Consider the following 23,222-nt stretch of genomic DNA (forward strand, 5'->3'; position numbering starts at 1 on the left):
AGAGTGAATGTTATATAGCATAATGGAATACTAATTTAGAACAAAGCAGAATTTATAGACGGTAATACATGGAGGACAGCAACGAAACATGAGAATTAGTATAAAATTACCATAGTGACCCAACTGGTTTCAGCAGAGGAACCATCATGGTTGTTGTGGTGCTACTATTCGATGTGACATGGACTTTGAGATTCTATTCCAGGCTTGAGTTTTCGATTTTGGGATTGTACAATACAAGTTAATTGTTGAACATTTATAGCACATACTGAATGCAGGTTTTGGTCTTTCGGAATAAAATGCAAACTTTTCTAAGGCAACACATAAAATGCTGGAGGAACTCAACAGGTCAGGCAGCATCTGTAGAAATTAATAAACAGTCGACATTTCAGGCCAAGACCTTTCTTCAGGACCAAAAACTTTTCTAAGTTAAGAAAGTCACATGTTATTTAATGGTACACATTTAAAATGAAATACTGATTTGGGGAGAAAATCTACTTTGAAATAGAAAAGAGAACCAATATGAAAACAGATGTATGAAGAATCATGTGAAGATAGAAATATTAACATGTAAATGGTTATCTTTGTTTGTTCAAGGATCAAACCAGTTATCATTAAACCAGATAGCAAACAATACCAACACTCTTTGTGGTTGTAAGTAGGGACAAATATACTGGAAGAACTTAGTCAGTTAAGCAGCATCTGTGAGAAGAGAAACCAGTCAATGTTGATTGTCCATTTCCTCATGCAGATGCTGCCTGAACCACTGAATTTCTACAGCAGTTTTGTTTTTTTTTTTGGCATCAAGTTCGAGCATTTGAGGTCTCTTATGTCTCTAGTCAATGGTTCAGGTTGGTGACCCTTCCTCAGAACTGGGGGTTTGCAATTTTGAGTGCAGAGCCTAGGAAATTAGTGATGTGTAAGACTATGTGGATCTAGGTTAAAGCAGATGATGGGATAAGGAGCCTGAGGGTTGACCATCAGCAAGGCTTTTTAAAGAAAGGGCATGAAAAAAGGACCTGTGTGTAATGATGGGAAATGCTGAAGGAGCAGTTTACTTCCTGAAGTCGGAGAATTCATTGTTCATTCCAGAAAGCTACAAGCAAAGTGCCTTGAGGGAGTTGAGAAGTCACTCTTCATTTTATGTTGGACCTCTCAATGGCAATGAAGGAGGCCACAGTGACGGGTTAGAAAGGGGGTTGGATTGAGAATAGAAGTGACAGGTAACAGGAGGCTTGGAATCACCCTGTAAACTGTAGGTGTTCCACAAAGTGATTACTTAATCTTTATTCAGTTTCTATATTCTCTATTCTGAATACAGAAGACTAGATTGGAAGAAATGCTGATGAATTGCTGTTTTACCTGCAGTGATTATTTACTCTCCCGGAGAGAGGGAAGGGAAGAAGTGAATGGGCAGGTGTTGCATCTCTGTCAGTTTCTTGGGAAGTTTGCTAAGTGATGCGAGAGGTGGCTGGGAACAGAGGAGTGGAACAGAATGTCATGAAGTTAGCAGTCACTGCCAATTGCAGAAAAGGGAGATGTTATTGGTGGTGGGGTCATGTTTAAGCTAGTGGAAATTGTGCAGGGTAATAACACATTGAACATGAAGGCTGGTGGGGTGGAAGACAAGTACCATAATATCTCTGTCCTAGTTCTGTCCCACACTAAAGGGTTCGATACGAATTGCAGGAAATAGAGCAAATGAGGTTGAGAGCTAAAGGGGTTCTAGAGTTGATTTTAATGGAAGATGATGGCTGTGAGACCTCAGCTAATTGCTGGGCAATTTAGGATGATTTGTACAGTGGATTCCAGTTAATTAAATTAATTCCGCTTACAAAGCGCTCATTCGTGTCCCCATTTGGAAAATCGGATCACTTCTCCATTTTGCTGCTGCCAAACTACAGGCAGAAACTGAAACAAGAGGCGGCTGTAGTTAAAACCATCTACTGTTGGTTCGACTAATCAGCCTCCGTACTACAGCACTGCTTTGATGACATCAACTGAAATGTCTTCCATGATGAGAATGTCTCCAAGTTCACAGATGTGGTCACGAGTTTTATCTGGAAGTGCACCGAGGATATTGTTCCCCAGAAATCGTTCAGGGTCTATCCAAACCAGAAACCCTGGATCAACACAGTTCCGTGCGAGCAGCACTTGCCGTGCGACATAGAGCTTACGTTGCCGGTAATCAGCAGGAGCTCAAGAAATGCGGCTACGATCTGGGCATCATCAAGGCAGCAAAACAGCAATCCAGGGACAAGATCCAGATGCAACTTTCCACCAACAACGCACGCAGCTTATGGCAAGGTCTGCACACCATCGCAGACTTCAAAGCTGAATGCAGTGGAGTTTCCAACATTGCTGCCTCTCTCCCAGATGAGTTAAATCTTTTTTACGCTCGATTCAATGTTGCCAACACTGAGCCCCTGAGGAGACCCACAGGTGACGCAACCTGCAGCCTGGTCATCCCTGAGGCCGAAGTATGCAGGTGTTTCCAATGAGTGGGCGGGACCCAATGGCGTCCCAGGGTGGGTACTCAGGATGTGCGCGGCACAACTGGGTGTGTTTACAGACATCTTTAATCTCTCCTTCTCCCAGTGTAGAATGCCCTCCTGCTTCAAAACATCCACCATTGTTCCTGTACCTAAAAAGACCAAGGTACCTCAATAATAAGCAAGTACTTTGAGAGACTGGTCAAGGACGACATCTGCAGCATGCGACCAACCACACGGGGTCCTCTACAACAGTGGTCGCCAACCTCTGGGCCGCGGACCGATACGTTGCTGCAAAGAGTGCAGCGGTGCAGTGGTGGCCAGGACGCACTCAGCACATCTTTAAGAAAAAAGCCAAAATAAACAAGCTAATTAATTAGGTGCCACCCAGCACGTAAACGTTGGCCCAGATCTGAGGCGATTGCCGATTGCGTCGCCTCTGATCTGGGCCGACATTTACGTGCCTGGCGGCACCTGATTAATCAACTTGTTTATTTTGGCTTTTTTCTTAAAGATGTGCTGGGTGCATCCCAGCTACCGCTGCACCCCTGCATGCTTTGCGGCAATGTATCGGTCCGCAGCCCGGAGGTTGGGGACCACTGCTCTACAGTTTGCCTACCAACACAACTGATCGACTGATGACACAGTAGCCACAGCTCAACACACCCACCTTACACATCTGGAGAAGAGGGATGTTTATGTGAGAATGCTGTTCTAGGACTACAGTTCAACATTCAACACCATAATTCCCTCCAGGCTCACCAAGAAGTCCAAAGACCTTGGCCTTCACCCTGCCTTGTGTAGGTGGACCCTGAACTTCCTGTCAGATTGCCGGTAGGTGGTAAGAGTGGGCTCCCTCGGCTCTGTCCTTCTGACCTTCAACATGGGTGCCCCTCAGGACTGTGTACTAAGCCCCGTCCTTTACTCTCTGTATACCCATGACTGTGTCGCCACCCACAGCTCCAATCTGATAATTAAATTTGTTGATGACACTACACTGATTGGCCTAATCTTAAATAATAATGAGGCAGCCTACAAAGAAGAAGTCATCACCTTGACAAAGTGGTATTAAGAAAACAACCTCTCCCTCAATGTCGCAAAAACAAAGGAGCTGGTTGTGGACTACAGGAGGAATGGAGACGGGCTAACCCATATTGACATCAATGGATCTGGGATTGAGAGGGTGAACTGCTTTAAGTACCTTGGCATAAACATCACTGACGATCTTGCGTGGTCTGTAGATAGCAGCTGTGTGGTGAAAAAGGCACAGTAGTACCTCTTTCACCTCAGACGGTTGAGGAAGTTTGGTGTGGGCCCCCATATCCATAGAACTTTCTATAGGGGCACAATTGAGGGCATTCTGACTGGCTGCATCAGTACCTGTTATGGGAACTGTACTTCCCTCAATTGCAGGACTCTGCAGAGAGTGGTGCGGACAGCTCAGCGCATCTGTAGATGTGAACTTCCCACTATTCAGGACACTTACAAAGACAGGTGAGTAAAAAGGGCCTGAAGGATCACTGGGGACCCAAGTCACCCCAACCACAAACTGTTCCAGCTGCTACCATCCAGAAAACGGTACTACAGCATTAAAGCCAGGACCAACAGGCTCCGGGACAGCTTCTTCCACCAGGCCATCAGACTGCTTAACTCGTGCTGACACAAATGTATTTCTGTGTTATATTGACTATCCTGTTGTACATACTCTTTATTATAAATTACTATAAATTGTTCATTGTATATTTAGACAGAGACGTAATGTAAAGATTTTTACTCATGTATATGGAGGATGTAAGTAATAAAGTCAATTCAATTGGGACACGTCAGAACGAGTAGCGTTTGGCCCAGTTAAGCAGCTGCCCAATTAGCTGGTTACATGGAAATAGTTAAAAAGGTATATCAAAAAAAGACAAACTACCATTCAACTGAGTAACAAAATGTATATTTACTTGAAAACACAGAACAAATTAGAACACTGCCAATGTTACTACAGGTACTTTTTTTTTAAAAAGTGGTTCCTAATATTTATTAAAGGAGGAATTCATCTAGTATCCACTGTCAGGTTCTTTTGATTGGCTGTAAATGAACAAAATCAGCAGAGACGCCTAGTGCAGATAATGGACTATCTTCATACAGTGCTTTCAACAATTGCATCCTTAAAATCTTCATTTTCATTATAGCATTCAAGGTAATTGTCGATACCTTCATATTCTTTGCATTTCCTGACTCGTTGAAGTAGTGAAATCATTTCATTTTTACTCCCAGCTGTTTTTGGCATCTCCAAGTCTAAATGCTTGAAATTGCAGTGAGCAAATCAGTTCTGCTGCCAACTATCAGTGACAAAAATCACTACTTTTGAACACAAACACATGCAACTGATGCTATTTAAGCAGAGTGTAGTGTCTTAACAGCCGCACAAGTGCACACAATTGACACTACTTAGAAACTTCGACAACAGTCTACTATCTCAATCAGGTAGCATAATGTCCCAAATAAATGAAGAAAATCCTGGTTATTTTCTCAATTAGATTTTGTTCTTTAAGAGTTCCCCCAAATAAGGGCTGCCCTGATAACCAATGCCCAATTAATGGCCCAAAGGTTAGAATAACCCAATTCCACTATATTTGGGGGAAAGCTTATTTAAAAATCTTTACAGTTTATGTTAGTCCAATCTGTGCAGTTCCCATTGAGTGTGGTATCCATGGAATGGAGCAAAATATAAACTATTGAAAGAATGATTTTGAACTGGTTTCGGCTTTGGCTCATCAGACTTGAGTGAGCTAAATATCTGGTAAGTATCTACTTGTTTATTCTTCATCCCTCATCTGTTAGGGCATGAAGCAGTGAGAATGAGTCCAGGGGCAGTTTTATATTCTTTGTGATATTTCAGTGGGAATTCTGGGAGACCTGAAGTTTCCCAGATCACAACATCTACACCAGATGCACCGAGCTAGTTCTCCTCAGAAAACGTATTAAGGAGCTGGAGCTGCAGCTCAATGATAGGTAGGAGCAACAGGTAGATAGTTATCCCTGGGTTGCAGGAGGCAGGTAACTGCCAAGAAAAGGAATGGAAGTGGCACAGTTACAGACTGGCATGTACGATGCTGTGGGCATCACTGAATCATGGCTGAAAGAAGGTTATAGCTGTAAGTTTAACGTCCAAGGATACGCATTGTATCAATAGGAGAGGTAGGCAGAAGAGGTGGGGTGGCTCTGTTGAAATGATTAGAAAGAGATGACATAAGATGGGAAGGTTTAGAATCGTGGATAGAGCTAAGAAACTGCAAGGGTAAAAAGACCCTGATAGGAGTTGTATACACACCTTCAAGCAGTAGTAAAGATATGGTCTGCAAATTACAATGGGAGATGGGGAATGTATGTCAAAAGGGTAATGTTATGGTAGAAATAGTGAAGCAGCAATGTCACTGCTGAAGGAATAGCCATTTATCACCTGCCATATGCAGAGAGAACATATTGTCACCATGCACACATCTAAACCCCATATTTCTATTATAGTTGTACTTAGTTTCCTGTCTGGATACACTGAGGATGCTAGATACTGCATTAATATGAGTGACTATTTGGAACGTGGGCATGCAATGGTCATGCTGAGGTCACGCTGAGTTGATGAAAGCAAACCAATTGTCCACCTGCAATGAGAGGAATTTTTTGGATGCACGATGTGTGCTAGTCAGCCTATGGTGCCCTATCCTGGATATTTGGGAGCCACTGCAATTCAATCATCCGCAAAAATTGAAAAAATATAACCAAGTAATGTACGGAGACCAAGTGCTGTCACTTGTGTGGGGTAGCAGCAATGTTCCCTCTTAATTTGTACTGATCATTGTGCTCAAAATCTTGTGCTGTGCAATTTTTTGCCTAGTGACTACAATGTGCGTATTGAATAATTTCTTCAATAAAAACAGTATAAATAAGCCCTTTCTGAAACATCCAGATAAATCATCGCAAACTCTGCGTTGTCAACACCATCTGCATCAGAGACCAGAAGGGAAAATGTGTTTTTGTATAATAGTGAACTATACTTAACGTGCCAACGAGTTAGAGGGTGACAATCTTTTGTGTGCGAGTAGCTAAAGATGTGTGCGCGTGTGCACACAGGCACTGCTTTGAGGGAATACTGGTAGCAGACCATGTCCCAAATGCAACAGTACTAATGCAAAAGGAATATGAAAGGGAGTTAATGAAACGTTGAGTAATGAGGACTTCCCCAGACCCACTGAGACTCCAGCAGCGAATGAGACCCACAAAGGAACAAGAATGGAATGGCAGGTGGCAAGCAGGAAGAAAGCACAGCAGGCATGACCCAAGAGTCAAGGGGTTTCAGGTAGCAATGGTGGTGGAGAAAAAAATTGATATCTTTATCAGCAACCTCTTTCTGTCTGACAGTGAAGCCTCAATGGTGAGCCACGGATGCAGATCCCTTTTGTGGAAGGGACAAAAAGAAAAAACATCATCCCAGAATCTGCAGGGGTGATTAGCTTGTTGCACGCTAACTTTGAGATTCTGGAAGCAGTTACGCACTCGATGCGTTCTGGTAGACTAAGAATACCAGCTCAGAGCACATACAAAACAGGGTGATCTTCCCTCATTAACACTTGCCAGCTTCACTCTCAGGGAGCCCACTCTCTATGAGAGATCAATGCCAGTAACTCATCTAGAAAAGTGTGCAACAGTTTGTGAAGGTGTGAGCATGCATGCACAAGACAATTGACTGTGACAATGCGATTTTGAACCTCAAAACTAGAAACAATGAATGAGAAAATCCCATCAATCAACAGTGTGAAGTGTGAAAAGCCCTGGAATACGTGGCCAAGGTCAAGGATGATGTGATGTTTTTGCAAGAGTGAGGCATACTGCAGCTCTACAACTTTCAAAAGTAGGCATCATGGTGGTCCTGTGGATTGTCAATATGTTACGGGGCAACAGTTGCCATACTTATTACCTGGATGTTCTTCTGTGGGGAGGCAGCCTAACAATCACTGAAGTCAGAGAGTTGGTTGAAGGGTGTCTCCTTGTGGCAAGTATATTGTAGAGTAACACTCCACTCCGTCTAATCAAAATGGACATCTTGCACATCGAGTGGCTAGCTGTCCTCCAGCAGCCCTCACTGCCTTTATCAGTGTTCTGGTCAGTGACTTCAACTACGTCACTAATGAAGATAGATGATCTGGTAATGCTGACACCTCCAGACTCATAGAAATGATAAAAGATGCATAGCTGTACAATGTTTTAAGCAACTCTGCAGATGGACTATAGATGGTTCAGCTCAATTGCAGATGGACTTCCTCACCATGTTTGGTGTGATTACAATCAAGTCCATTGTCATCATACTGGTTTTTCTGACTAATGCCTCTATTGATTGACCTTCATGAAGATGATATGGCAGACTGTGTGACAGAGAAGACAAGTATCAACCTGCTTATCTCATAAACTGTGAAGCTTGTCTTTGACTCCCCAATGAATTGGTGAGAAAGTTTCATAATGTAAGACTGTCAGTAAGAACTAGATCAATTCTGGAAAAGCTTGCAGATTCTTTTCCTCAGGAGTCAAGGTGCTGAACATGAAGGAGGAACCCTAAGGGTAAACAGCAGCAAGACTTATTCTTTTCCTTGGAATCTTCCATGATCATCATCTCATCCAAAGTCCATTCGATAGAGAAAGATGAGACATTTGTGTTACTTCCTAATGATTCATGGGGTGCTTGGTGATGCAGAGCCTTCGGAAAGAGGAAGGCTCACCAACATCCTCAGAGCTGGATATGTTGTGGAGCTTCTATGCCAGTCTGTATGACAAAAACCAGATATGATTGATATCTCCTTGAACTCTTGTCCTTTTTGACAGATGTAGAATATGAGAACATATAATATAGATCAGTATAGCCTGAAGATAGACCCTTTGGCCAGAATTTTGCACTAAACTATTTAAATAATCAAATGCCCAGTAAACTAATCCTTACTGCCCACACAATGTGTCTTTCTATTTCCTGCACATTGACCTGCCTGTCTAAGAGCCTCTTGAATGCCCCTATCATGTTTGCCTCCACCATGGTCTTAGATTTTGCCTTAAACAACAGTTTGCGGATTGTCTGGACCATCACCCATGTCGAAATCTCAGGAAAGGCATCATCGTCTTTTTCAACAAGCAGAGGAGAAAGGGAAAGAACATCAGAATTTAGAGAGTTGCCTGGTCAGCTTGGACTAGTGCAAAGCCTTTGACAAAATATTGTCCACATGCATGATGGGTGGAGGGTGGGGGTGGGAGGCTGAACATTAGGAATTGGATACAACTGCTGCACACAGACATCAGTGCAGTCCCAATTAGTGGGTGGAAATAGCAAGCTTCCCATCAAATGTGGAGTCTGGCAAGTTTGTATGCTCTTTTCTGTTTTGTTTGTGTTGTACTGCACCTCTTTGAAGAATTCATCAAGAAGAATGCAGGCAGAAGAGGAGTGGTAATGCCAGGTAGTGGGGGCACTCAGATTAAAGCCTTCCTGTACAAGGATAGTATCATCATCTTCTGCTTAAATCCTGGTTGATCTGCAGATATGTCAGCATGTGCAGCTAGTGTGAGCTGTACTCATTGGGGCCATGGTGGTGCAGGAAGAGTGGGGCCATGGTCTTTAGCAACTAGTCTGACTGGCCCTCTGTTCCTTTCACCATCAAGTCTAGCTACCTGGAAGTACGGAGGTTCTGGTTTAGAGGAGCCAGGGCATACAGCAAGAATTGACTAGAATGGATGTATTTATTTTTATTGGAGATACAGTATGGAAGGTGCCCTTCCACCCTAATGAGCCACACTGCACAGCAATCTACATGCTTGACCCTAGCCCAATCACAGGATAATTTACAATGATCAATTAACCTACCAAAGAGCACATCTTTGGAATGTGGGAGGAAACCCACATACTCATGGGAAGAATGCACAAACTCTCTTATAGAGGACGCCAGAATTAAACTCCGAGCTCTGACGTCCTGAGCTACGCTACCATGGTGACCAAGGTGAAACAAAGATCGGGAGCAGTGCTCCCTCTATGGCTGACTAGAACCTGGTCATCAAGTGCAATATGCTGTCTGTTGTTGCTTGTGGGACAGACATGGTTCATACCCTGTCCCTGTGCTGCAGCAGTCACCCAAGCCATATTCCGTATCCTCTGGAGCATATTTGATGGGTCACGATACAAGAGTTCTGAGAACAGGAGAGAAAATGTATTCCTAAATCCATTGTTGTAAGCCAACATTTAGGAATCCACTGATAATCCACTCTTAAAGGAGGCATGCATCTGACTGACTTAATGGAATACTTGGAGAGGTAATGAACATTTTTGAGAAGCATTATGTTTGATATAGCTTGCATGATAGAGTTCCACATTGATGGCTGGTCAGAGAGGTAAAAACCAATGAGTCTAAAGGAGATTCATTGGTTCCAAAATTTGGTCACATATGCTTTGAAAAGAAGTAATGGATAACAGTGGAGGGTCAGTTTTGTGACTTGGAATAAAGTGGCATTGTATTGGACTTGATGCACAGTCACTCAGATTTGGTAATTTTAATGATGTAATTCTAAATGTTGGAGTTTAGAATGCAAGAACTTTGCTGATACAGAAACTGGTTGTAAAATTCAGTGATAAAATCTGAGCCATTTCCCATACTCCTTTAACTCTACACCTCCCTTCCCTTTCTTAAAACTTCTCTTAAGATGTATTTCTTTCAGAGATTCCCAAATCCTTGTATCCAGTCGTAATTTGAAAGCGTACCTGTGAAATGCCTTGGACCATTTTATTATATTGTATTAACAAGTATAAATGAGTGTAGGTTATTTTTCATGATATCCAATTCAGAGCTCAGCGATCTATCTAATATTTGAAAGGGTTATTCTGTTTTTATAAATCCTGTTGTTTACAAAACACTAATTTGTTGCTTGTAAAATGAATACTGCTATTATTTGGAAGTGTGAACCCAAATTGATTTTTATTTTAACTTCTCCAAGTTTGGGACTCATAGCGTGACAAATGGTTGTGGAGTTTATAGATTGCAGGCTTGGACTCCCCTTCAGATTTTTTGATTTTTATTGGTTTAACTGTAGAACATACTGAGCCTATTAATCAGTCATGGTTTGACAGCAGTTGGGGTATTTCCATGATCTAGGATAAGACATGGGGAACACACCAGCACACTTCTAATTCTAAACATCAATTGGAGATCTGCTTTGCAATGTATCGGCATGAAGGTGTCAGGCAAAAGCAAGATTTCACTGAGCTATGATAGCTTATGTGAGCAAATATTTACTGTAGAGTGTTGGACTATGCTTGCCTACAGGATCAGCAACTTGGGATGTGAAACTTGGGGTGGTTGAGCACCCCTTATCCGAAAGTCTGATTTTTGTTTTATTTTGAGCACTGACAGGACACCACAAATAGAAAATTCTACATGGCGCTGGGAAAGTTCCCAGGTGAATGCACAGGTCTCCATGCACCACAGACAGTTCTGAGAAGTGACCTCACATACCTTGAATGGGGCCTGTTGGCACCAGTTTATTTTCAGTAGTCATCATTGCCAGACCTTCGTGCATTGCTCGCAGTCATTACCATGTGTTTTGTGCTTATTCCCTGCTCTGTACTGTGAAGATATGGATGAAAAAGTGAAAAAGGCCTGTAGTTACCCCTAGAGGTAATAGTGAAAAGAAACGGTAAGCATGTATGTTTATCTATAACACAGAAAGTCAAGTTGTTGGAAAACTTGATAGTGATGTAAGTGTCAAGCATCAGACAGGAAATAGTACTGGAATGACCACCATCTATCAAGTGAAGAAACAGGAGGACAAACTGTTCTATCCTGAAAATAATGAACAGAAGTTAATGAAAAAAATACTGTACAAAGCGAAAAATGAAGATCTCAATTGTTTTGAAAAAGTGGATTACTATAATCAGCATCAGAGTGAAAATAAGCTGTTTTAACAGTACACTGTTCATGAAACAAGCAAAGATTTGTCACGAGCTGAAAATTGTGAATATTCAGCAAGCTGGTTGCAGAAATTTTAAAAAGGCACCGCATTAATTTCTTAAAGATTTGTGTGATCATGAAGCAGCAGAGAAATTCATTGAGTTTGCCAGGATAGTCACTGATGAAAATCTAACACCAGAACAAGTTTAGTGTGCCTCCTCACAATGATGTCAATGATGACGTACCCTTTACCTCAAGTTTCTCAGAGCTGATGTTTAGTGCTGCATTTATCGTCTTTTGTCAGTGATGATAATTATTTTGGTAATTGCAAAACATAATATTTTTGCATAAAATCTGAATTTCATCCCCACCTAAAATACCATGTTTGAGTGTAACATGACCAAATTATTGCATCAAAAATAAAATATTAACCTTTTTCAGTTTTTATTGCATTTACCTATGATTAAATTCAATCTTTTGTTTTTATATCTTACCTAAAAAAAAAAATACAAATAGTGCACAGCATCGTAGGTTGAGACTGTAAGGCTGCCGTTGTTTGCTGTTGTTCAAAACCTGATTCAGGTATTATCCCAATGCTGCTTCTGTTACCTACATACATTGTAGAGGAAGAAGAGAGCCCATAACTCCGAGTGGAGTGATCAGGACACCGGCATGACGGCGTTTTTTTTTTTAGCAGGCTTTCTTATTCTTACGAGGTCGAGTTGCTAGCTCGACGCTCAACCCAGCACCGATGGAAAGCGTGCAAGGGAGCTAGCTGGATTCGAACTTGGGAGCCTTCGCTCCGAAGTCCGGCGCTGATGCCACTACGCCACCAGCCAGCCACATACATTATATTTTCATTAAATTAATAACCATATTACCATATAACAAATAGAGCACGGAAACAGGCCATCTTGGCCCTTTTAGTCCATGCCGAATGCTTACTCTCACCTAGTTCCACCGACCTGCACTCAGCCCATAAACCTCCATTCCTTTCCTGTCTGTAACCTATCCAATTTTTCTTTAAATGACAATATCGAACCTGCCTCTACCACTTCTACTGGAAACTCGTTCCACACAGCCACCACTCTCTGAGTAAAGAAGTTCCCCCTCGTGTTACACCTAAACGTTTGCCCCCAACTCTCAACTCATGTCCTCTTGTTTGAATCTCCTCTACTCTCAATGGAAAAAGCCTATCCACGTCAACTCTATCTATCCCCCTCATAATTTTAAATACCTCTATCAAGGTACCTCCCTCAACCTTCTACACTCCAAAGAATAAAGACCTAACTTGTTCAGCCTTTCTCTGTAACTCAGGTGCCGAAACCCAGGTAACATTCTGGTAATTCTTCTCTGTACTCTCTCTATTTTGTTGACATCTTTCATATAATTCAGTGACCAGAACTGTACACAGTGCTCCAAATTTGGCTTCACCAATGTCTTGTACAATTTTAACATTACATCCCAACTTCTATACTCAATGCTCTGATTTATAAAGGCCAGCATACCAAAAGCTTTCTTCACCATCCTATCCACATGAGATTCCACCTTCAGGGAACTATGCACCATTATTCCTAGATCACTCTGTTCTACTGCATTCTTCAATGCCCTACCATTTACCATGTATGCCCTATTTTGATTAGTCCTACCAAAATATAGCACCTCACACTTATCAGCATTAAACTCTATCTGCCATCTTTCAGCCCACTCTTCTAACTGGCCTAAATCTCTCTGCAAGCTTTGAAAACCTGCTTCATTATCACAACACCACCTATCTTAGTATCATCTGCATAATTACTAATCCAATTTACCACCCCATCATCCAGATCATTAATGTATATGACAAACAACATTGGACCCAGTACAGATCCCTGAGGCACACCACTAGTCACCGGCCTCCAACCTGGCAAACAGTTATCCACCACTACTGTCTGGTGTCTCCCATTCAGCCACTGTTGAATCCATTTTACTACTTCAATATTAATACCTAATGATTGAACTTTCCTAATTAATCTTCCGTGTGGAACCTTGTCAAAGGCCTTTCTGAAGTCCATACAGACAACATCCACCGCTTTACCCTCGTTAACTTTCCTAGTAACCTCTTCAAAAAATTCAATAAGATTTGTCAAACATGACCTTCCATGCACAGATCCGTGTTGATTGTTTCTAATCAGACCCTGTCTATCCAGATAATTATATATACCATCTCTAAGAATACTTTCCATCAATTTACCCACCACTGATGTCAAACTCACAGGCCGATAATTGCTAGGTTTACTCTTAGAACCCTTTTTAAACAACGGAACAACATGAGCAATACACCAATCCTCCGGCACCATCCTCGTTTCTAATGACATTTGAAATATTTCTGTCAGAGCCCCTGCTATTTCTACACTAACTTCCCTCAAGGTCCTAGGGAATATCCTGTCAGGACCCGGAGACTTATCTACTTTTATATTCCTTGAAAAGCGCCAGTACTTCCTCTTCTTTAATCATCATAGTTTCCATAACTTCCCTACTTGTTTCCCGTACCTTATATCAATATCCTTCTCCTTAGTGAATACCGAAGAAAAGAAATAGTTCAAAATCTCCCCCATCTCTTTTGGCTCCAGACATAGCTGTCCACTCTGATTCTCTAAGGGACCAATTTTATCCCTCACTATCCTTTTGCTATTAATATAACTGTAGAAACGCTTTGGATTTATTTTCACCTTACTTGCCAAAGCAACCTCGTATCTTAGCTTTTCTAATTTCTTTCTTAAGATTCTTTTTACATTCTTTATATTCCTCGAGCACCCTATTTACTCCATGCTGCCTATATTTATTGCAGATATCTCTTTTTCTGAACCAAGTTTCCAGTATCCCTTGAAAACCATGGCTCTCTCAAACTTTTAACCTTTCCTTCCAACCTAACAGGAACATAAAGATTCTGTACTCTCAAAATTTCACCTTTAAATTACCTCCATTTCTCTATTACACCCTTCCCATAAAACAAATTGTCCCAATCCACTTCTTCTAAATCCTTTTGCATCTCCTCAAAGTTAGCCTTTCTCCAATCAAAAATCTCAACCCTGGGTCCAGACCTATCCTTCTCCATAATTGTATTGAAACTAATGGCATTGTGATCATTGGACCCGAAGTGCTCCCCAACACTTGGTATGTGTATGTAATGGCATATAATAATTTTCATTGTTAAGTACATATGTTTGATGAACAAGTGTGAGATTAACACTGTTTACCGGTAGCTCACAAATTCAGAGTCGGAATGATCATGATGCCAAACAGCCACTAAATGTCTACTTGGGCAGCTGAGATAGTGATAGTTCAATGTATACATTATTGTCTCATGCACAAAATTATTAAAATATTATGTAAAACTACTTTCGAGGTATATGTACAAGTTGTATATATTTCGATTTGGGTCCCATCCCCAAGTTATCTCATCATATAGATGTAAATATTCCAAAATCCAAAAAAATCTGAAACCCAAATCATTTTCAGCCCCGAGCATTGCAGATAAGGGGTGCTCAACTTGTATTTCAAAAGAAGATGACTACAGTATGTTTTAGGTTTAAAAAGATGTATTATGTATAGTTCCTGTTTCTGTATTTAATCAGAACAGCAAAAATGATAATTTTGTGGTAAATAGTTGAACTCTCGTTTTTAAATAGTGATTGCACTTGTGATTCTTTATTTCTTCAGTGGATGTACGATCTTTGTTCCTGCCAGGAAGTTGCAAAGAAAAGATCACGCATCTTGGCAAGTCTCTCAGGAACTTTACACGACTTAAAACACTTGATCTATCCCGTAATTCTTTGATTTCATTGGAGGTGAGTTTTTAATTGTCCATATTTAATATTCATAATTGCTCTATTAAAAAGATATTCTGTGCTTGTGGTTTATGTTGTACAGTTTGATTCATAACCACTTGTTTGTGCAGTTTAATGGATTCGCAACAAGTGGTTTGTAAAACCACTAAACTGCAGCTTTGTATTTTTCATTTACATTAAAGTTGTCTCTCAGTGCAGTGCTGATATATAAAGAAACTTCTGGAAGAGAGGTGAGCATCAGCATCACTTTTATGTTTATGTTATTGCTGCAAACTACTGCTGTTTTAGATTTGAGAATAGTGGGTACTAAACCTCACCATTATTTCTATTATAATTTGTACCTCTTTGGTCGAATTTCACAGGGGTGGCAAACCTATGAATGGCATGCAAAAAAAACTTTGTTGGCACGTGGCATGCAGTGCTGCCCCTTGATTCTTTAAACCTGACCTATAATAAAATGAAATATAATGATTATCTTTACTGCCAGATAAAGCAGCAATTGGATTGCCACCCCTGGTCTAATACTTCCGTTACTGCCAACAGGTACTTTCCTTGAATCAATGCAAGTATTACAACTGATTCAAATTAAGGAACTTAATGATAAGAAATATTGTTTCTTTGAAGTGTGAATTTGGAATCTAAGTTCTAAATTGAACAGCTCATATTTCTCAGCTTGAATTCAGCCTGGTTCCAGTCAACATAAATTTTGGATCTGTAGAGATATGCAATTGTATAATTTAAAAAAAAACAAAGCCTCTGTGAAGGCAGTGCACTAGCGACTAAAGTCATTTAATGTTACGTCTCAGACTTGCTTCCTCTGATATAACATGGAAAATAGTTGAGAAGCTGGAAAAATAGAAAGTGATGAAAAATATTCAGCAAATTATCGTGTTGATGAAGGGACAACTATTAATCTTTCAGCTTGATGACTGATCATCAGAACTGGACAAAGTTGGATACAAACAGTTTTTAAGATGTAGAGGGGTGGAGATCAAATGGCCTTCAACAATATCTTGTGTCCACTGCTGTACGTACATTGGCGGAGATAGACACAATGCAGGTTGTGCAACTGTTTTGCAGAGCACTCCATTCAGTTTGCAAGTGTGATCTGTCACTTGATTTCTCCCTATCCCCTGTGTTTGTTCTGACCTATTTGTCCTCCATATCCTTTGTTGTTCCATTAGTGCACTGCATAAACCCAAAGAGCAAAGTCTAGTGTTTCTGATACTCTGTAACTAGGCATATTACAGCTTTCAGGACCTGACATTAAATTCAACAATTTCAGATAATAAACATCAGCATTTAGAAATTTTAGTATCCAGTAGCCACTATTTTATTTAGTAATTTCTGTTTGATTCTGTTTCTTTTATTTGTAACTTTTCAAGAGAAATTTTCTTTACATGTTCCACTGTTTTCCTCTTTCTGCCTTGACCTATTATCCTTGTTTGTCATTTAATCACTTTTACCTTTACCTGGATTTTATAAACTTCCTTTATTGATTTCTTCTCCCCTCCCCACTTACGCTTCTTTTTAAAGCATGTTTATTTCTAATTTTTACCAGTTCTAGTGGATCATCACCAACCTTGAAACATTTTTCTCTTAACTCTGTATCACTATTCCAGGTGTAGCCTGATCTAAGAATTATTTCCTGGGCATTTTTTTTTGTCTATCGCTTTGTATAACCGTTGACCATTTCTTGAATCTTGGGCAATGAATTTTCCCTAAAAATTGAATTCCTCAGCAGATGTTCTAATATCCTTTGTTTCCTTTAGTATCCAGGAATCTATTGATCTCTGTCTTGTATATAATCAGTGACTGAATCTTCTCACCTTTTGGATGCAGAATTCTGAAGAAACAATATCCTTTAGGTCAAGAAATTTTTTGTTATGCCAGCCCTAAGTCATTGATCACAATTCCTGGAATTGTGATTCCTGGTTCTGTACACCTCACCTAAGTGAAAATCATTCCTATACTTACCCTGCATCTCTCAATTCTTCTAAATACTAGAGAATATAGGCCCAGTCTATTTAGTATCTATTCATAGTAAAGCTCACTGATAATGTTTATCAATCTAGTAAAAGTTGGCTGCCATGCCTCTATAGCAATTTTTATCTTTCCTTCAGTAAGACATTCCAACAGGGCCCTAGGCGATTACAGTAGGATGCTTTTGTTCTTGCACTTAAATATTTTTTTGTTTGCACTAAAAATACCAGATTACGCAACTTCCTAATTGTTTGCTGGACCTGCATATTAAATTTCAGTGACCTGTGAAGAAGGATGCCCAGGTCCCTCTGAATATGTTTTTGTCCCTTCTCATTTTAAAAACTATTCTGTTTTTTTTTGATAAGGTAGCTGATATTTCTACATTTTATTCCAATGGTTCTGAGAATTAATTTGATAGAGAAAGAAATTGTAATGAAAGGTTTTAAAAAGAGTAAAAAAAGAACTAGTACACACTGGAGACATAAAAAACAGACTCATTTATGGAGTCATACAGTCTGGAAACCCACCCTCCTGCTCAACTGGTCCATGCCAACCAAGATTCCCATTTAAGCTAGTTTCATTTCCTGTATTTAACCCATGCACCCCCAAACCAGGAGTTCCCAACCTTTCGTTATGCTATGGACTCACGACATTAACTGAGGAGTCTATGGGACCTGCTCTAAACCTTTCCTCTGTGTGTACTTGCCTCGTACTTCTAGCAGCTCATTCCAGAGACTGACTAGCCTTTTTGTGGCAGAAGTTGCCCTGCAGCTTCCTATTAAATCTCTTAACTGACCCAAAATTCCCTAATTCTTAATTCATCAATCCTGATGGAAAAAGAAGTCACTCTGTGTGACCCCCACCCCATGATCTTATACACCTATATAAGATCACCCTTCATTCTCCTAAGTACCAATGAATAAAGTCCCAGCCTGTTTGACCTTATTCCATAATTCAATCCCTTCAGGCTGAGCAACATTCATGGAAATCTCTGCACACCTACCAGCTTAGTGGCATCTCTCCTATAGTAGGGTGACCAAAGTTAAGCACAATATTACCTATTGTGGCCTCACCAATGTCTTGTACAACTGCAGCATAGCATCACAGAGTCTCTGTTCAGTGAGTTAGTAGCTTATCTCTAGCCTAACTCTGCAGATGATACTAAGATAGGTGGTGTTGTGGATCATGATGTAGGTTTTCAAAGCTTGCAGAGAGATTTAGGACAGTTAGAAGAGTGGGCTGAAAGATAGCGGATGGAGTTTAATGCTGGAAAATGTGAGGTGCTACATTTTGGTAAGATTAATCAAAATAGGACGTACATGGTAAATGGTAGGGCATTAAAGAATGCTGTAGTACAGAGGGATCTAGGAATAATGGTGCATAGTTCCCTGAAGGTGGAATCTCATGTGGATAGGGTGGTGAAGAAAGCTTTTGGTTTGCTGGCCTTTATTAATCAGAGCATTAAGTATAGGAGTTGGGATGTAATGTTGAAATTGTATAAGGCATTGGTAAGGCCAAATTTGGAGTATTATGTACAGTTCTGGTCACCAAATTATAGGAAAGATGTCAATAAAATTGAGAGAGTACAGAGGAGTTTACTAAAATGTTGCCTGGGTTGCCTCTTTATTCTTTATTCTTTGGAGGTTGAGGGGGGACTAGATAGAGGTGTTTAAGATTATGGGGGGATTGATAGAGTTGATGTGGATAGGCTTTTTTCATTGAGAGTGGGGAAGATTCAAACAAGAGGACTTGAGTTGAGATTTAAAGGACAAAAGTTTAGGGGTAACATGAGGAGGAACTGCTTTACTCAGACAGTGGTAGCTGTGTGGAATGAACTTCCAGCAGAAGTGGTTGAGGCAGGTTCGATGTTGTCGTTTAAGGTTAAATTGGATAGATATATGGACAGGAAAGGAATGGAGGGTTATGGGCTGAGTGCAGGCCGGTGGGTCCAGGAGAGAGTAAGAGTTCGGCACAGACTAGAAATGCCGAGATGGCCTATTTCCATGCTGTAATTGTTATATGGTTATATGGTTAACTAGGTTTGCCACAAACAGCCTTAACATTTGTCTTGCCTCCAGGTCAGAAGTCTAAGTCCGGAGAAGTTAGCAGAAGATCTATAAGACAGTATTATAGCGTAATGTTGGAAATGATGCATGTTTGGAGGTTCTGTCTTTCAAATTAAGTTAAGTGCTTTCTCTTGTAAAATATCCCATTGTATTTATTAAATAAATTTTTGCTGGTATCCTGGCTCTATGAAATTATTTCTGTAATATAAATTAGCATAATACTATCTAAATTGGCTGGAATATTTCTTGTTCTACAACATTTAAGTATGTCCAAAATTTTTAAAAAATTGTTTGATCAATGAATGCAGGCATTTCTTTTTAACATTGCACATGTTAAAACAACTTTCATAGACTAATCATCCCTAATTTATAAATTAATCTATAAACATAAAAAAGAATGTATTTTCTGCTCTTTTTATAGAAATCAAATTGCAACTCATATCCACTCGAGCATAGTGAGCTAATATTGTGAAAGTATCAATTACTTGTTGATATGTTATCATTTGTTAACCTTTACTAAAGAGCAGCTGAGTTAGCTACATTTTTCATTAGTAATATATGACCTTGAGCAATTAACATTTTGATTATCAGATAAGGTGCATTTATCTAAGCAACATTGTCATTCAGACTTCTTTATCAATGAGCGTGATCCTTGTTCAAGAGCCTCTGCTGTGAATTCTAGCAGGTGGAAGGCATCAGAGCAAAATTGACTGGCTCGTTCGATTAAATGAAATGCATTAATCAATGAGGAGCAACTGGATAGCATTCATATTGGTGTTTGCTGTCTTTTGTCACCCTTCCTGTAGTCAAGAAATACTGAGACAAATTTAGCTTCTTCCTTTCCCAGCTAACTGAGATCAGCAAATTCAGTATAAACCAGTCCTAAATTCTAAAATCTTTTGATCCATAGAAGACATACTTTTTCAGCAAGCTATCTGGGTATCCCTTATTGAATTTTCAAGCTTGATTGGTATTGCATAGTTTTGATTGAATCTTTGTTTTGTTAATGTTATTGGTCTCTCCACTTGAGTAAAATCTGTAGTACAAGGTTAATTAAAGATGAAAATATGGGTTATTTTATAAAAGATATGTATTCAATTATTCTCAAATGTAATTAGGGTAATATTGATTCAGTGATTGAATATTGACAATGATTACCATACTGAAACCTCTTGCATAATTTTGAAAATTACATATAATGAGGATTACTGTTTTCCTGATGCCCTACCCTATTTCCCCTACATTTAAGAATAGATTTCATTATGTGTTTTTGGGTTACCACAGTAAAGAAATGAGGTCAGTGTAGTGTTCTCGTGCAGTGTGTTGAAACTCTGACCAAACACCAAGTTAAACCGGAGCCAATGAATACAGAGTCATAGTAGGGTTAACCATTTACTGTTCAATCTTCCACTTTAGCATCGTATGGTGAAAACTGTTGATAAAAAAAATACAAACATATACAGCAACACACATAAAAGTTGCTGGTGAACGCAGCAGGCCAGGCAGCATCTCTAGGAAGAGGTACAGTCGATGTTTCGGGCCGAGACCCTTCGTCAGGACTAACTGGAGGAAGAGCTAGTAAGAGATTTGAAAGTGGGAGGGGGAGGGGGAGATCCAAAATGATAGGAGAAGACAGGAGGGGGAGGGATGGAGCCAAGAGCTCCCCCATCCCACTTTCAAATCTCTTACTAGATCTTCTTTCAGTTAGTCCTGAGGAAGGGTCTCTGCCCGAAACGTCGACTGTACCTCTTCCTAGAGATGCTACCTGGCCTGCTGCGTTCACCAGCAACTTTTATGTGTGTTACTTGAAATTCCAGCATCTGCAGATTTCCTCGTGTTTGCGTTTTTAAACATATACGGCGTCTGTTTTATTCTGGAGACCACGCAAGCTCTCTTCTTTTAGCGAGTAGCGGGCGAAGGGGGTCCTGTCAAACTGCCATTGGGCTCGAGCCCACCCCGCGTTTGAAATTGAAAAGCCGGCACGCGCACCGCCCCAACTGCCACTTCCTTAACAGAAGCAGCGTTAATATTTTTACTTCAAATACATTCTTATGAACTTACGGCTTTGCTTCTATCATGTTTCTTTGTGGGTAGAAATGGAGCTCCTCACGATCATGCTACACGCATGGCACCCACCTTCACACCTTCTCCGAAGCAGTTACACATAAGACGCGGCGAAACCAGAGGTGACATCATCGCATGCTGTGATATACCATAGACAATGAATTTACCTTTGCTAAACTGTAACATAATTATCAACCTTTAACTTTAACTAGAAAATAGTTACAAACAAATTATTTAAAGCGTAGAGCCAACAAAGTCAAATAAATGCCTTAAGGGCAACACACTCCCCGCCTGACCTTTGTAAGGTCACTATAAACATGGTATAGAACTTTAGTCTCCAGATCAGTCTTTAGGTAGAAGTAGAACGACTTCTGTAACTGGTCTCAGGTTTCCTTTTCAGGGTTCGTTGTAAAGATGTGAACTGGTTGACTGCCTGCTCTGTTGTTTGGCAAGCGCTGGCATGGTTCTCTGAATGGTAGAGGGGTGTCCCAATTGTTCGTTTTGTCTCTAAAGACCTTTGTGTCCATTATTTTTAAGAAGATGGCGTCTTCTACTAATGGAGCAAGTTTATTATCGTGCTTAGTTTGAGCGAAGACTGATAGTCCCAGTGTCTTCTCAGTTACTTTCCTATGCTCATGCCTTTGTTGTGCTTCCTTGGTACACGCCACACTTGTGGAGGGCTGAGAAATTGAATGGCGGCCTCTCTCTAGCACATTAGTCTTGAGCATGTTAACTGTCAGTTTGTATACATGCCAGGGCGCACCTCTCCTATCACCACCCAGCCCAGATCCAGACGTTGGGCGAAGGGGGCGTTGTGTGGTCCATAGACCTGCTGCCTGACTTTGTGCATCCTAAGAACATCTCTTCCGAGTAGCAGGAGTATTTCTGCTTCCGGATCCAGTTCTGGGATGTGCTTGACAATGTGGTGGAGATGGGGCTGGTGTAGCACTGTGCTTGGCGTTGGAAATCTCAGATCGGTTATTTAAGATCTCATTGCACTCTAAGAGTGGAGGGAGACTGATGACAACTTTGCCATCCAGCTACTTGAGCTGGAAGCCTTCTGCCTTCCTGCCATATGTTTCTGCGATGCCAGAGCAAGTTCTGAGGTAGTATGGGAATGGATTACCCTTTACACTGAACAACTCGAAGAACTCTGGTCTCACTAGTGAGCGGTTGCTCTGGTCGTCCAGAATTACATAGGCCTTGATGGCCTTGTCATTGGCTCCTGTAGGGTATACCTTAATGAGGCAGATCTTTGAGCACGAACGGCTCGACTGACCTGGACTGCAAACTTCTGTGCAGCTCGGGCTGTCAATAGTTGTATCAGAATGATGCTCTCCCTCCCTGCCATCCTCTTGTGGGAGCAGAGGAGCCTTGGCAGTTTGCGGTGATGGGCCGGGATGCATGGCTCCATTGTGATTAGTGCTGTTACATTCCAAGCACTTTACGGGGAACGTACACTCTTTAGTGAGGTGGGAGGTAGAGGAACAGCACTTAAAACATATTATTTTTTCCTTGAGAAGGGCCTTTCTTTCGTCAAAGGGTTTGTTTCGAAACATTCTGCATTTTTTGAGGGGGTGGGGTTTGTTGTGCAATGGACAATTCTTGCTAGGGTCATCGTTGATTGCGGAGACTTCGGTTTTATGCACTGACGTGGGTTTATTGATGACAAAATTGTTTGAAATGGGTTTGACTGGCTTGGTGTGAGTTGTGGTGCTGCCTTGATTCATGAAGCTAGGGTCGTTTCACCTCTTCGCCTCCTTGCACACAAACCTACCAAAATACTCAAAGGGAGGGAATCGACCACCGTTCTCTTCCTTGTACTCTGAG

At 40.7% G+C, this 23,222-nt stretch overlaps 1 protein-coding gene across 3 annotated transcripts in view; it reads left to right on the plus strand.

Annotated features, from left to right (window-relative positions):
• Positions 1-23,222, plus strand: part of cep72 (centrosomal protein 72) — a 180,167-nt gene that overhangs the window by 14,745 nt on the left and 142,200 nt on the right. For all 3 annotated transcript variants that reach the window (XM_072283441.1, XM_072283443.1, XM_072283442.1), the window contains one exon: positions 15,152-15,279. In XM_072283441.1, coding sequence (XP_072139542.1) covers positions 15,152-15,279 — 128 coding nt within the window. The remainder of the gene's footprint in view (positions 1-15,151; positions 15,280-23,222) is intronic.

The sequence above is a fragment of the Mobula birostris genome, chromosome 19, assembly GCF_030028105.1.
Source record: "Mobula birostris isolate sMobBir1 chromosome 19, sMobBir1.hap1, whole genome shotgun sequence".
Taxonomy (NCBI): domain Eukaryota; kingdom Metazoa; phylum Chordata; class Chondrichthyes; order Myliobatiformes; family Myliobatidae; genus Mobula; species Mobula birostris.